This window comes from Neovison vison, chromosome 8, assembly GCF_020171115.1.
Source record: "Neovison vison isolate M4711 chromosome 8, ASM_NN_V1, whole genome shotgun sequence".
NCBI classification, from domain to species: domain Eukaryota; kingdom Metazoa; phylum Chordata; class Mammalia; order Carnivora; family Mustelidae; genus Neogale; species Neogale vison.
The window spans coordinates 117,701,344-117,716,058 of record NC_058098.1 but is presented as its reverse complement, the minus strand read 5'-3'; the positions used below and the strand labels follow the sequence as shown (position 1 = coordinate 117,716,058).

The following is a 14,715-nucleotide window of genomic DNA, read 5'->3' as shown; positions in this document are numbered from 1 at the left end:
ACCTGAGCCTAAACCAAGAGTTGCACATTCAACCAACGGCATCACCCATGCACCTGTTTTCAGTTTTTGAGGAGATAAGGACATATCTTCCATCTGTACACTTAAATTGCAAACTTTATATACTATTCCATTCTCTCCCATCCTAGCTCTTGAAAAAGGGCAGAAAACTTAAATCATGCGATTGAAGAATAAGAAGAAATGAAGAGAAAAGCCAGCAGAACAAAACCCAGGAATATAATCAGTTACAGACTAACAGAACGAGTTGGCTTATCTGTATACCTGAACTGGGTGTTGACAATAATGGAGTAAGACTCACTCACGAGAGTACTCAAGTGCCAATTAAAAAAGCACTTAGGTACTTGTGAATCAAGTTAGCTGTCAAGTAACAGCCAAGTCTTGAAGGGGCCCCAGGTTCCAGTCTCCAGTCCTCCAGGAGTAACCAAACGGTGGTGTTTGTCACTTGGAAGGTATGGAGCTCCAGGAACAACAACGGTCATAACAAGGTGACCAGTCGTCTATGGCAGGTCCTAACATGCTCTGTTTGGTAATACATAATTTATTTAGACAATCTTTGTGGGGGGTCTTTTATCTCGTTTCAGACTCTGAATGTGTACCCTAGGATGACAGCTAAATGTGCATGGAGGAATTTGCTGTGTGCAGACTCATCAACACCACTGGTCCTGGTTTCCTCCAAATAATTGTGGCTGATCATGTATTACACATTAATTAACAACTTGACTTTTTTATTTCATCTAATCTACTCTGAGATCACTTGAAATTCTACTTAAATATGCTGCTGAGAAAGTATTTTCGAACAGTTCCAGAGACTTTGAGTCCCTTAAACTAAGCAATAAAATTCATTCACCCTGCATATTTTATAAGTTTATTATAATTATTAATAAGTAACCTTTTAGGATTCACTCTTAAGCTGGGCACTGTTTTTTTAATCCCATACCAAAAGGATTTTTCTGTCTTCCTATGACATCTTAAAACGAGAGTTAATGGAGAGCAAGAACAATCTTACACGAAACTCACTACTTACGAGCAAAAACAAGAAATTCAAGATCATCTAGTTCTCTGAGGACTAGAAAATGGACTGTGCCAAAGGCTAGACGAGGAAGGGGAACAGAGACCAGCAGAAGCGTACAGCTTGAAATCAAGATGCTGAGTTCTGGTGAGGAGACTGTCCCAATACCGAGGCTCAGGAAGGAACTCTGTGATGGGTCTCTCCAAAGGCATTGGTCCCCTGAGCTTCTCAAACTGCCACGCCACTCCTGTCTCCTCCCCCAACATAGGACCAAGAGCCGAAAATGAAGAGAGATGAATAAGGAAACTGGAAATAGGGGTAGGAGCAAACAGATGACATCTGGGAGTGTGAGAAACAGAACGTAGCTGAATCTGACAAGACGTCCATGTATCCCATCCAGGCTACTTAACCGCCACTGACCTGGGAGGAAATTACCCTTGTCTCTTTCACCCTTAATTTCTTCATCTTTAAATGGGATGAGGAAGGCTTCAGCACAGTGTTACTGAGAGGATTCAATGACATCAGGTACAAATACAAAGCACTTAACCCCACAGTACCAAAATACGGGCATGCCTTTTCTCATCTAATTTAAAACAGCCTAAGATATTTTCTCTGACTTGAACAAGGAGTGGTCGCTTATTTCTTTGTGTCCAGTGCTGTATTTGGACAACCAGAAGTTCTTCATAAACTTTTATGAAGTTTATCACTCCTTCCTCAGACAGTGGGAGATTAGATTATAACTCCACGTAGATGCTGTGAGACCGAACTCGAAGTAATCACACTAACGTTCACTCCCTCTGCAAACATCATCACGACGCCCGAATCCGTCAGTCTGTGTCACACACACAGACGCTGCTCGTCACGGACAGTCTCCCTGCTCTTATCACCGCAGTGGTGGGTACGTGCCTGCAATGCCTGCAAAATGGCTTGCCTTCCCTTCATTTACTTTCAGAGGGAAGGTCTTATTATTTTTTAAATATAAGCTTTTTAGTCTTATTTTCAATTTATAATTCAAGACTCATGAAGTTAAAGGATTAGTGTTTGCTGGTTAATACACTTAAGATTTAACTTTCTAGTAAAGTTTATCCCACACGTATATGAAGGTGTAAGTATTTCAAGTTGACAGCAGACTGTCCCCAATCCTCAGGGAAAGAGATTTCCATCTCTGTTTCAGCAAGGCACCCTTTCTCATAAAGCCGACCCTATACCATCATCCCTATTTCCATCCACTCCTTTTTCGGGCACTGAAGCACTGCCTTGAGGGCATGGGAGGAGTGTCCGTGTGAGGGGTGGGTGATTTTCACAAAATTGGTCATCTGGAAGCTATAAACTTTTGGAGTGTGGCAGCTGCACTGTGAGCAAAGTAACGGTGAGGGAACTGGTGATGTCAGGAGACCTAGAGTCCTCCAGCTTAAATTTTTATATGATTTTTAAGTTCTTTAGAATTCTAAGCCCTCCGGGGTTAATAAAGCTAATCAGGCAAACTCTGAAGCCTGAGTTTCTTACAATTAAGGCAGAAGCAAAAGACTTCCTGATATAGAATTTAGTCAACTGAATTTCATTTTTTTTTTTTTTAAAGATTTTATTTGTTTGAGAGAGAGCGAACAGTGGGGAGGGGCAGAGCAAGAGGGAGGAAGGGTCTTAAGCAGACTCTGCACTGAGCGTACCATGGGGCTTGAACCCAGAACCTTGAGATCATGACCTGAGGAGAAACCAAGAGTTGGATACAGGGTTGGCCGCTCAGTCAGCCATGCCACCCAGGTGCCCCCAGCCAACTCAATTTCTAAAAAGATCTGTCAGTTCTTAAGAGCTGTTTTAAAAAAGTCTAGAAGGATCCACCTTCAACATGATCCACTGTAGTTCATTTTACTATGCAAATGTGCTTCTTAATGACAGATACTCTCTATTGGATCTGTAAGTATAAATATTCACTCCCTTGTCTGTACTAACAGGCACAGAGGATTAAGGCTGACTTAAGTGTGCAAAGACACTTCCCAGGATGGGGCAATTGGGCTGGAGTAGGGCTTTTGAGAGGCTAACCTAGGAAGCCCGGGGCTCCTCCCCACTACACAGGAAGAGGGGCAGTGAAGGCAGGCAACCAAGACTTAAGGAAAAGCCTCAGGATAGCAGAAGAAGGGCTGCTGAGTGAAGGCAGTTGAAAGAGCAAACTGTCTTTGATGGTTGCAGACTTTTTCCTCCAGCCATCAGGACTCCTGGGCTCATGGAAACATGAAAAGTCAAACGTGCCACGCTTGCATCATGGGTCTTATTTCCCACTCTATTTCACCACGTTGACCTCTGGATGCTAATTAGGCTTTAAGTGAATGGAACTGAAATGTATATATTCTTACATCATAAAGTCTTGAGACAAGCATGTTGGCGGCAGTAAAAATTAAGACCACACGGTTCTCATTGCAAATTTGCAACATTTGCCCCAAACGATTAGTTATGGCCGTATAATAAATTCATCTGCAACTGGCAACAGCATGAAGCAGACATCATGCCCGAGGAAATAAAAAACAAACAAGCACACACTGGTAGAAGCTTATCCAACATGAGACATTCGCCAGGGACTCATTAGAAGCAACGAGGCAGGCTTACCTTCGCACACAGGGCAGCACTCGCCAGGCACTTTGACGGGGTTCATGCAGCTCTGTCCGCAGGCCGTTGCCACGCAGTGCGGCTCTCCATTGATGCACTGGCAGAACGTGCAGTCGTCCTCCCGCCACCGGTCTCCGTGGGCGCGGATCTGCCCATTGGCGTAGCAGCCAGCAGGGTTATTAAAAGGATACACGGGATCTAGATGAAAAAGGTGAGTTCCAGGTAAGACGGAGGGCATTCTAATTTAATCTACGTTTTATCTCTGCCTGCTGTCATCGGCAGAAGCTCAGGTTGCATAGTGCCTCCAGGGGGACATGCAAAAGCAGCTGTCACCCTGAATTCGTGTCCACCCCTCCTGACACTGCAGACGGGGCAGGGGATCTGTAGCATAAAAACCAATGTGCAGGTGTTACCACTACATAAAGTCACAAAACTGTGGACAGAGCTGTGGGCTGGTAATTACAAAATGCAGGTCCATTTTAGGCTTTTGACAAGGTCTTCTGAGTTGTCAATTTTAATGTTTATTATACTTCAATTTCACCACCTGTAAGGTAGAAAAATAATGCCCCCATCCAACTCAGAGGGAGACTGTGGCTTCTCGGATAACTAAAGTCTGTCTTAGGGTGCCTGGAGATTCACGTGGACAGCACGTGGACACTGGTGAGTACAGCAAGCACTTGCTGTGGCTTTCTTCAGGACAAGGCTGGTTTAGACATACCGTGGGTCATGGCTTGTGCTCTGGAGGGAAGGCGGGGAAGCCCGGCCATTTTTCTTCCCGTGAGCTGGGTGGCCAAACAGCAGCCCAGGCTGTGGATCAAGAGTAGCCAAGGCTACTGTAAACAAAACATGCTTTCTGACATTACTGACCAGGACATAAATACTGCATACAGAATCCTCAATCGCCATTATTTTTTTTTTAAGGTCCTATAAAGTGTTTATTTTTTAAATCAACATATAATGTATTATTTGCTTCAGGGGTACAGGTCTGTGAATCATCAGGCTTGTATAACTCACAGCGCTCCCCACCCCACTACCATGATAACGAGAGCCACTCGATAAACCACTTCATTTTCTTTTTCAGAAACACATAAAATCTGGCTTCAAAAAGTCAGGGCTGCAGAGCTGGGAGGGAAGTCTAGGCAGTTACAAGTTCGGAACTCTCCAGTCTAAAGAAGGACCGGCATTCTAAGAAAGTTAGAATGCCAGAAGTTAAAATAATGCAGTCCCGGCTTTAGAAAGCCGGGCTGCCAGAAATGGAAGCAGTCAAAGACCTGAGCTAGATAAGACTTAATAAATTTCTTTATAAAAAATATGTACACCTCATACTTCATTTCTACTCGGAGCCTGGATCTGAATTCCAGGAAGTGAGACCTAACCAGATCCATGCCCAGACAACTCATTATGATTATTACACAGAGGTTCCTATCTGTGTTTTTACACCAACAACCACTACATAGTTTCAGCGACTATTACCAACTGGGGCCAGTTAGGGAACACATCTTTTGGGAAGGTTAGAAGTTTGATGTGATTTTTAAAAAATTAATCCCCAATGGCACCTAAAAATTAAACCACCTTTCTCCCATGTTGACCAAAATAATTGCTAACACGGAAAGAATTTCCCTATTATGAACAGTTATTCAGTGTTAGGAACGTAGTTTGTGTATTTTAAACCTTTTCACATTTTGAGTATTATGTAGTAAATAAAGCTTGGACACTGAACAGGATTTTAGGAAAACAGGAAAAGGTACGGAATGTGGAATGATATTTTGTCCTCCTGTTCTCTGTGCGCAGATAAAGACAGGGTGAATGTCAGACATGAGACTGAGGTGTCTGATTCCAGATGGAAGGTCTGTGACCTCGTCAGTCAAGACAAGAAGGCTCACATGATCCTCCTTTCTGGGGAACCAGTGTGATGTGGTCATAGCAGAGACACAGTCAGGTGTGGGGGTATCATTCCTGATTTCATTATCAACTCAAACTAATGTTCTACTTTTCTGAACTTCGACTTCTTAAGCCTTAAAATGGGTGGGTTGTAGGAATGGATATTCAGAATTATTATTCTGAAATGTTTATTATTTACAAATATCAGAGATAAGAGGATAAAGCCTACTGGAAGCATGTGAAACTATTAGTTCCTAGAGGGGTGAGGGGATATAGAAAAAGCAGGCCCCTGAGAACCTTCAACCCAGGACCACACCTGACACATGGCTGGGCCTTGAGCTGGTGTCACCACCGTGCCACACAGCCCACTCTCGCCAACACACGTTTTCAGAGAGTGGAGGGCAGTGGAGTCCTGGTCCTCCCTGGAGGGGTATGGGTGTGCAAAGGAGGCAGGACAAGCTCCTCTCTGAGCTGCCTGGCTGAGATGGTCAGCCAGGGCTGGCTTGCTCTAGCCAAGCAACTTAAAGAAAGCAGGGGGAACTCTGATGTCAAGGTGAAGAGAACTTGCCCCAGAAATGAGTGAGGACCTGCTAGAACCAGAGGGGAGTAACTGACAGCAGTTGTGGGAAATCTCACGTCGATCTGTGGAAACAGGTGGCTCATTTCTACACCCAGGGCAAAACTCTTGGGGAGAGATTTTCATACAGCCTTCCTGGCGTTATCAAAGTCCTAAAAGATGGACCACGAATGTCAAAAAATGGGAACTTCTTCAATATCCCACTATTTTTGGATAAGACTGCTTTGGGTGGATTTTGATACTAAAACCCTGAGCCATGTCTATGCTTATTAATCTTTAATCAGCACCTTTTCTTACCTTCACACACGGGGCAGCACTCTCCTTCAGGCACGTAATACCTCTCACAGTTCAGCTCTCCGCACTGGGCCGTGAAGCAGATGGAAACACCCCCTTGGCATCGGCAGAACCGACAACTGTCCATTCGAAACATATCCCCATCGTTATATTCCACGTTGTTGAATACACAGGCTGGCTTTGTTTCTGAAAGGAGTTAAAGCAAACAAGGCACATTCAAAGTCAATTCTGAGTGGTGTCCTTTTGTTTTCCCAACAACCTCAAGAAAATTATGACAGCAGAAAGTTAAAATTTGATAGAAACGTACTAAACTCAATATAATTTTTTTAAAAAACAGAAGCAATAAGGCAATGCAAAATAAACTAAAATTTAAAAAGTCACATAGCTCTCTTTACCCCAAGGAATTGAAATTCTCCTTAACAAAACCTATACTGCCTTACCCCACCCTCCAAAGAAAGGTGACCCTCCAAACACGAAACTCACGTATCTGATATGTGCTTTAAAGAGATTACGAATTCTCTGCCTTAAAAAAATGATCTTGCCCCCACATTAGGTTTTGTTCTGCTTCAAAAAAATTATTTAGGCCTTTTTAGAGACGGTATTTTTGTGTTTTCGCAGTGTTCTTTCCTAAATTCTTTTTTTCCCTCTATCTAGCTTAATAATCTATAATAGTACTTAGACTTTTTTTTTTTTTAATAGTACTTAGACTTTAACAAAACACCATTCCACTTCCTGGGAACAACCTAAATGTCTACAAACTGATGTGAAGGACAGACAAATGTGGTATATCCATACAACGAAATACTTCTTGGCTGTGAAGAGGGATGAAGTTCTAATATATGCAACAACATTAATGAACCTTGAAAGCATTATGCTAATTAAAGGAAGCCAAACAAAAACCCAAACATATTATATGATTCTAATTACACAAAATGCCCATCATAGGCACATCTACAGAGATAAAAACTAGATTAGCTGTTGCTTAATACTGGGGGCTGGGGGGGCAAATGGGGAGTGAGTTGGAACTAACGAGTTGGATGAGTTGGGAACTTTTATGGGGATTCATGAGCGTTCTAAAATTGACTGTGATGATTATACAGCCCTGTGAATATACTAAAAACTCCTGAATTATACAACTTAACTTAGTGAATTGCACGATATGTGCCTCAATAAAGCTGGCAACATAAAAAAACTCCCATGTTGAAGAAAGGTCTCCTGCGTTGATGTACCCTGTTTAATAAGGTGGGAAAAACTGGATTATGATACATGCATTTCTCACGGGTTTCTCTTCCCCAACATCATTTAATATGTCACCCTGCATGTTCACAATTTAGAGAGAGACTTTCACCGCCTCTTAATTTGAGTATATTTGCACTTGATTTGTATTTAAGGACAATGACTTTCTCATTTGATTTTGTAGCAGTCCAGTGGAGAAGACAGAGCAAGTGTTACCATCCATTTCTTTGATTGGGAAAATGAGCCTTAGAAGCGGCTGGGTGACTTAACTGGCTGGAGGTGGCCGTGCACCCGTTTACACAGGCGGCAAACGCACACGTATGAACCTCCTCCCTGCTGCGGCGGTATACAGTATTCCTTTTCTCCGAAAATTAAGGTTGGGTTAAGTAGCATCTTACGACAACTCAGAATTCCTCCATACGCTTTCGGCCAACACACTAATCTGAGCTGGGACTGGAAGGAACCGGGCAGCCAGAGCACGGGTTTCCAGGTACAGAAGACGGTGGTGCCCTCACAAATCCAATCTGCAGGCTCTGCAGAGAGGTAAAGCCGTCCACCCTAACGAAAGGCTGAGCACCCGTTCAAAGTGAGAGAAAAATGGAGAACCCATCAATATTAATTACTTGGCTGCATTAACCAGCCACATCTACCATCTGTGTGAAGCTACAAATCTCCACACAAGATGAGAAGAGGTGAGGAGGGGAGAGTCTGGTTATGAATATCGCTGCTGCAGATGAACCGTCTTTATGGTGGGGTGGGAGGTGGTGCAGGAGCTTAAGCGGGAAGGGACGGGGCTGAATGAGGACTTGGCAATTAAGTCTCACCAGCGAATACACAGAGAGAAGGGGCTGGAAGGTTGAGACATGAGGAGTTGCCAAAAACCCAGTTTGGAAAACATAATCGGTTCTTTAGGATGATGATGATGATAATAATAATAATAATAATAATAGCACCACCCACACGACATAATGAAATCCGTTTGATGTGGAGAGAAATTTACAGAGGCTCTTGAGAAAATACCTGGTAAGAAGGACAGCAGGGGTCTTTGAGGAGCAATGACCAATGACTTCCCCGCCTGCAGGGGAGAGAGGAATCGCAGAACATGGGGAGATGACCACTGCCTCTCTAAGAGGACAACTTAAGTGGCTGTGGAAATGAAAAATATTACAAAGAAATGATTTACTATGTAATTTGTACTTCTCAATACAGAGATGCATAAAAGTGTCTTTTTAGTCATTTTTTGTGTATGTTTTACGTCTGTCCAACTGAATTTATATTTCTAAGTTCTGGAATCTTCTCTTCCCTCTTTAATATATTCCAGAATTCCCGAAAAAGAACCTTACGGTATAGATGGTTTCACTGGTTGGCAGATGTGACAAGTATATTATTTTGATGAAGGAGAAGACTAAAGCATAGAACTTTAAATCAAATGTGAAGGGGGAAGAAAAATCCAAACGGATACACTTCTGTTACTTTTTCTCTTCAATCTCTCAGTGAAAAGGCCAGTATCTTGCCTCTGGTCTCATCTAACTGTGGGTGAGCTGTGTAGGAAGCCCAGTGGGTAGACAACATAAGCCAAATGAGAGGTAACTGTATGGTAGACATCTACGAAGATCTCCACATGTCAAGAGCAAACAGACAGGTCACAAAGACAGGGTGCGGTGCATGCAGCTCTAAATACCTGAAGAGGAAAAAGCCCTTGTCCCTGGGTCGGGGAGAGGAAGTGTATGCACTAGAATGCCTGCAGGATAAGGAAAAGGGAACAACCCTTATAAAGGATTGCAAAAGGTAGTATCACTCTTAAATAGGATCAGCTTGATAAGGCCCCAGGAACACAATGGTGCTCAATTAGTGCACGTGAGGAAAATTTCTTTCAAAGTACAGTATTCTCTTCATTACTGTAGAAGTAAATATTTTATCTCAGAAACATTACTGAGCATTATTACTATACAAAGGATTCTCGGTAGATGTTTTTGCACTAATTTCTGCAGGTCTGAGTTTTCTAGGCCAAAATTTTACACGAAGCTTAAGCCAGCCTTGGGTATGGCTCTCCATGACTGGTGAATTTCACATGTTAGTGTCTGATGCTGGAAGTCAGTTATTGGCTATGACACTTGGACTGAGATGTTCTGCTTTTTCATAAAAAAGTTCAGATGTTTGTACATACACATACACAACTGATCACATATCTGAAGCAGCCAAATGATCACTTCCACACTGTAGGCTTGAGATTTCAGATCCGAAGTCCTCCAGGAATGAGGGGGTGGGCTCGTGTAAGACAACAGGGTGTATGAGAGCTAAATGGAGAACATGCACCCATCTAAAAGTAAAGGCCATCACTCTCTTCCAGCTGACAGATGATGGCACTTTTGTTAGTGGGCCCGAGTCCAGACACAGTCCTGAAGGGGACTCCAGACTGCTCCACCCCCGTGGAGGTCATACCTCCAGCTGGTGACCTTGATGACGGCTAAGCTTCTGCAAAAGGAGCTCAAGCGTACCACCCATTCTTCGGGTTTCTAAATAGGCCTGTCCTTCAACCAATACCTCATAGATCCTCCTTTTAGCTCTCCTCAGAGAACTAGTCACAAATTGCCTCTACCTGGTCTGCAACCCTCCAGTCCCACCGCCAAAACCAAACCAAACCAAACCAAACCAAACCAAACCAAACCAAACCAAACCGAAAATAGTATTTAGGGAGACTAGTCTATCTATTCATCCAGGCTAATGTTTTCAAAACACAGGAGTTCTCAAATTCTCTGTGAACATTTTTCATTTTGTTTTCACTTTAATGCTCATTTTAACGTGCGTGAGCGCGCGTGCACACACACACGCGGATCGCCTCGGGCAGCTCAGGAACCGAGTGCTGACATGCTGTCTCCATTTTTACAATATGGGGTTACTTATGTTAACATCCACCCACTGTCTCCCGAGCGGGGGTTTCTGGAACTATTCCTCTATTTTGGGGAGTTCTCAAAGTCTAAGAGACCATGCTCTCCTCATCTAGGCTCCAGCTGGGTGTCCCACGGATCTCTGAGAACTACTTTCATGAAGTTGCATTTTAATATTTTGTTTCTGCTTTCTGGTGACAGAGGAAAACTGTGTCTGCCTTGGTGGTATGAAAGTAACTCAGGACAGGCCCACTGCATCATCTAGAGCTTTCCAAAAACCCAGAGGAGACGAGAGCTGCCCCCTCCAACAGGTTTCTTTCCTCTAAAAATAAGAATTGTGTATCTGACTCTACCTCCTTTTCTCACTTTGATGGCCAGGAGGTTGGGGGCTCGGCTGACGTTCAGCCCTGGCAATAACACAGACAGACACGGCCTACGTACCTGCAGGTGCTTTCTTTTTGGTTTTCACGTTCGTTCAACTTTTATGTACCAGTCTAGGATTCCCTGCTTTCTCATTAATATTTCAGCATTATGTTGTTTTTGTTATAAAGTAACCTAAAATCTCTTGTGGATAAGGAAAGTTTTATAGATATAAATATATAGACCCCTTCCTTTCTAAGTGATGACAACAATGAGTTTTTGATATGTAATATCCTCTAATGATGAACTTATGACAGGTAAGATTTTCCCAGGGCACTGGGGAGGGGGGCACATATGCACACACACACATGTGCACGCACACATACATACAGATAAGTGTGTATGCATGTGTATGTATGTGTATACCTCAAAGTAGTAAAATGCAGACCTGCAGGTCTAACGTCTTTAAACATCATTGCTGTTCCTTGACTATGAATCTTCGCAGCGTTACAGTTTCTAGTCTCATCTACAACTCAGTTACTAAGTAATAGAGACATTCTAACAGGACAACAAATAAAGCAAAGATGACCCGCGTTTGAGGTGGCAAGAAAGAGGCAACCCCAGAAACAGCGAGAGGATGCTTTGTCATCTCTGCACTTGCTCATGGCAGACGGCAAGTCCCATTCCCGGACTCAGAGCTCTATGAAAAGTGAGGCCACACGCGGGAGCAGGCCCCAGAGATCCCCCCGCAGCCCCTGAGGTGTGGGGCAGTGCTCAGCTGTCTGAATCACACCGCACTGGGGGGAGATGTGAAGTCAATGTCCTGATAAGAAAGGCATATGCACAAATTTCTATAATCGAGATGTAAGGAAAGAAGAAAGGCACACCTCCTCCTCACCCAGAGGACACAACAGCAAATCGTATTACTAGCAGTGGTATTTCCAGGGGACAAGTGACTTTCAAGATTAATGTTTCAGGAAGGGCAGTAAAAGATGGAGGAGTCCCACAAAGTAGCCCCTCTGTGGGCTGGTATTTAACAGCCCCCTCTAGCGGGAGCTAAGATGACATGAATCTGCTCACTCACTCCCCCGAGAAGCCCCGGGTGCCCTCCGTGAGGCAGACAACACGCGCCTGCCCACAGGACAGGGACAGACTCTCTGCCTCTGGCGGTTCAGGTGGGAGAAGGAGACACAGACATGAGAGCACGTGCAAAGGAAGCGGTCCTGGAAGGAAGCACCTCTGAGAGGCTGGGAGTCCAGGGGAAGCAGGGACTCCGTCTCCAATGGCAGGAGTTAAATACTCACAAAACGTCACCAACAAATACACGTATGCAGCGGTACCAGACAGAAAGCTGGGCCATGAGCTGGTGTTTACCACACGTGACTACAGGTGACGAGAAGCACTGAGAATGGACTTTTTCTGCACTTGTGCCTTGGATTCGCGAGGTCTGAGTCAGGAAGCGCCTCTCACCTTCTCTAGCCCCTGGGAACATCCAGAACAGTGTCTGTGGATGTGAATAGGAGGTGGGTCCCCAAAATAAAACCATGTGCTCTTGAGGCTCCACTGCGAGTGCTTCACATAGAAAACCTCAGGTAAATGATGGTTATTCACTCCATTTGGCAGATGTGGAGACTGAGGCCCAGGGAGACCAAGAGGCACCCAAGGTTACCCAACCAGTGAGTAGAGGAACCAGTTCTCAAAGCGAGGTCATTCGGTTCCAGTCTACGTTCTCTCAACCATGAAGCCATACCACAAGTGTTTCCTCAAAGCAAAACGAACAGAACGACAGGTGGCCGCTGGACTCAAAACTACAGGACGCAATCAAACAGGACTCCCTTTTAATTTTCTCGGGGAAAAGGGCAAGCTTGAGAGAGGGCGGAAATTCTTCCGAACTCTGGTGTCTTAGAGGTTTCTGCATGTGTGATTTTGTTGGACTTGTCCAAATGCGTCTTCATTTTCCTTGTGTCTAGGTATTGACTAAACAGTGCTAGAATTATTGACATTTCACTCGCTTGGCTTTTATTCTTTGTTTTCCTTCTGAAAATTCTGAGGGAGGGACAGGTCTTAGGTTCTTCTCCCTTCTAGCATCTAAATTCAATCAGCCCCATGTCACCAAACACCAAGCCCTCTCGCAACAGGGGAAAGGGTGAGGCAGGCATGGATTCTATCTGAAGGAATCTTGTGACTGAGGAAGGCCTTTTCCGGGCCGCAAGGCTCAAGCCAAAAGCAGGCCAATACGAATGACCCAGCACGGTCACAGACGTGCTAAGTAGGAAAACACTCCGTTGGGCGAGCAACGCCTCTCCTGTCTCAAGTTGTGCAGCTTCCATGTGGCGTTAGTTCCACAGACTGGCTCCTGACAGCAGTGGCAGGATGATCACAGGCTCCATGAGCCTTTCCTTGAAATCCTAACATTCCTGCACTACTGAAACAGCGGAGTGTGACAGCTACATGAGTCTGTGCCTCCACCTCCGAAATCCTCTCTCTGATGGAACGAGGATCCCCTTTCCTCACTGCCGTTGCTGCACTGTGGGATCTCTAGCAGACCTACTTTCTTGAGGGAGTTGCTCTGAGCCCCTGAGTAGAGGCCCTGCCTTACAAAAGGCAAAAGTGGCCAGACAGACCCCTCCCATCCTCCTGCAGGAATGTACACTCTCTGAGAACAAGAGAAACCCCACGTACCATTAACACATTCAAAGACATCACAGCACTTTCCAGGTGTTCCATCTCCACGAGAGACTATGCGAGGAGTGGATCCCACCTCACACACGGGGAAACCACATAAGCCAGAGAGACACTCGCATCTGAAACCAAAGAAAAGGGAAGGAAAACCCCATGAATAAACAACAACATAGAAGTCCGAAGCCCGCAAGGTGGCGGGGGCTGTGGCACGAGCTTGTCTGTAGGGCAGTGTCCTGTGTATCTGGGGTCACGGGGGAATGGGGAATGGAGCTAACGTAATCTGCAATCCCAGTAACTGAGGCTCATCTCCTTAATACACACCCATATTTTAAATTTTAACCATTTTGATAGAAATATCTCTAAAATGTATTATGTTGTTTCTTACTTGACCAGTCCAGCATAACCTGCATTTCCTTGATGGTGTGGGGCCGAGTTTATGGGTGTACATTATGGGATTACCCACAGATCAGGTAAGCTCACACGGGCTCAGGCCGAAGGGGTGCTCTGTGTAAATGACTCTGTGTTGCAGCTTTGCTGTTGACCTTTTGGTGTTTTTCAGGGATTCTTCTGACCCTTCTTTCAGCTATTAGTAGCTTTTGAGTCCCTTTTCGTCAGTGTGATTGTGTCTAGGAGCGCCCTTATCTTTAGCCACATTAATTTATAATTGTGTATCACAGAAGAAACAGACTCTGCCTAAAGACTGAGGAGGTCTTTAGAAACAGCATAAGCTTCGGTAAGTGGACTTCCTGACAGCGACATGGAAGCTGACAGTCTTAGTCTGGGGCATCTTCTAGGCTACCACATGCCCATTTATGCCTACGCGCACGCATGAGTATTCCTTGAACTGTGAGGTCGCTCTGCCGGCTCTCACCCTTCCTTAACTGCAACTCTGCTGGGAAACCAGCCTAAAGAGAGAAGAGTTAGAGTGGTGGGTATCCACAGGAAAACCAAATGTCGTCAACTGCCTGCGGATGATCTGGTACAAGGACCAAGGCAGGAATGAGAAGCTCAGGGCAGCAGGATATAAATGAAATAAAAGGAAGGAGCAGCTGGACTCCAGCCCTGGGGTGCGCTGGAAGTGGGGATCAGAAGGCAGAAAGGGAGTTCCCGGGTTGACAGGGGTGAAAGGAAGGCATCCTAAAAGGGGACATCCATGCAGGAAGTATGTG

The 14,715-nt window shown here is 44.7% G+C and overlaps 1 protein-coding gene across 3 annotated transcripts in view; it reads right to left on the bottom strand.

Annotated features, from left to right (window-relative positions):
* The window catches only part of CRIM1 (cysteine rich transmembrane BMP regulator 1), a 189,615-nt gene that overhangs the window by 67,350 nt on the left and 107,550 nt on the right, over positions 1-14,715 (bottom strand). For all 3 annotated transcript variants that reach the window (XM_044261765.1, XM_044261764.1, XM_044261767.1), the window contains 3 exons: positions 13,547-13,668; positions 6,384-6,566; positions 3,629-3,826 (listed from right to left, as the gene is read on the bottom strand). In XM_044261765.1, the coding sequence (XP_044117700.1) occupies positions 3,629-3,826; positions 6,384-6,566; positions 13,547-13,668 (503 nt within the window). The remainder of the gene's footprint in view (positions 1-3,628; positions 3,827-6,383; positions 6,567-13,546; positions 13,669-14,715) is intronic.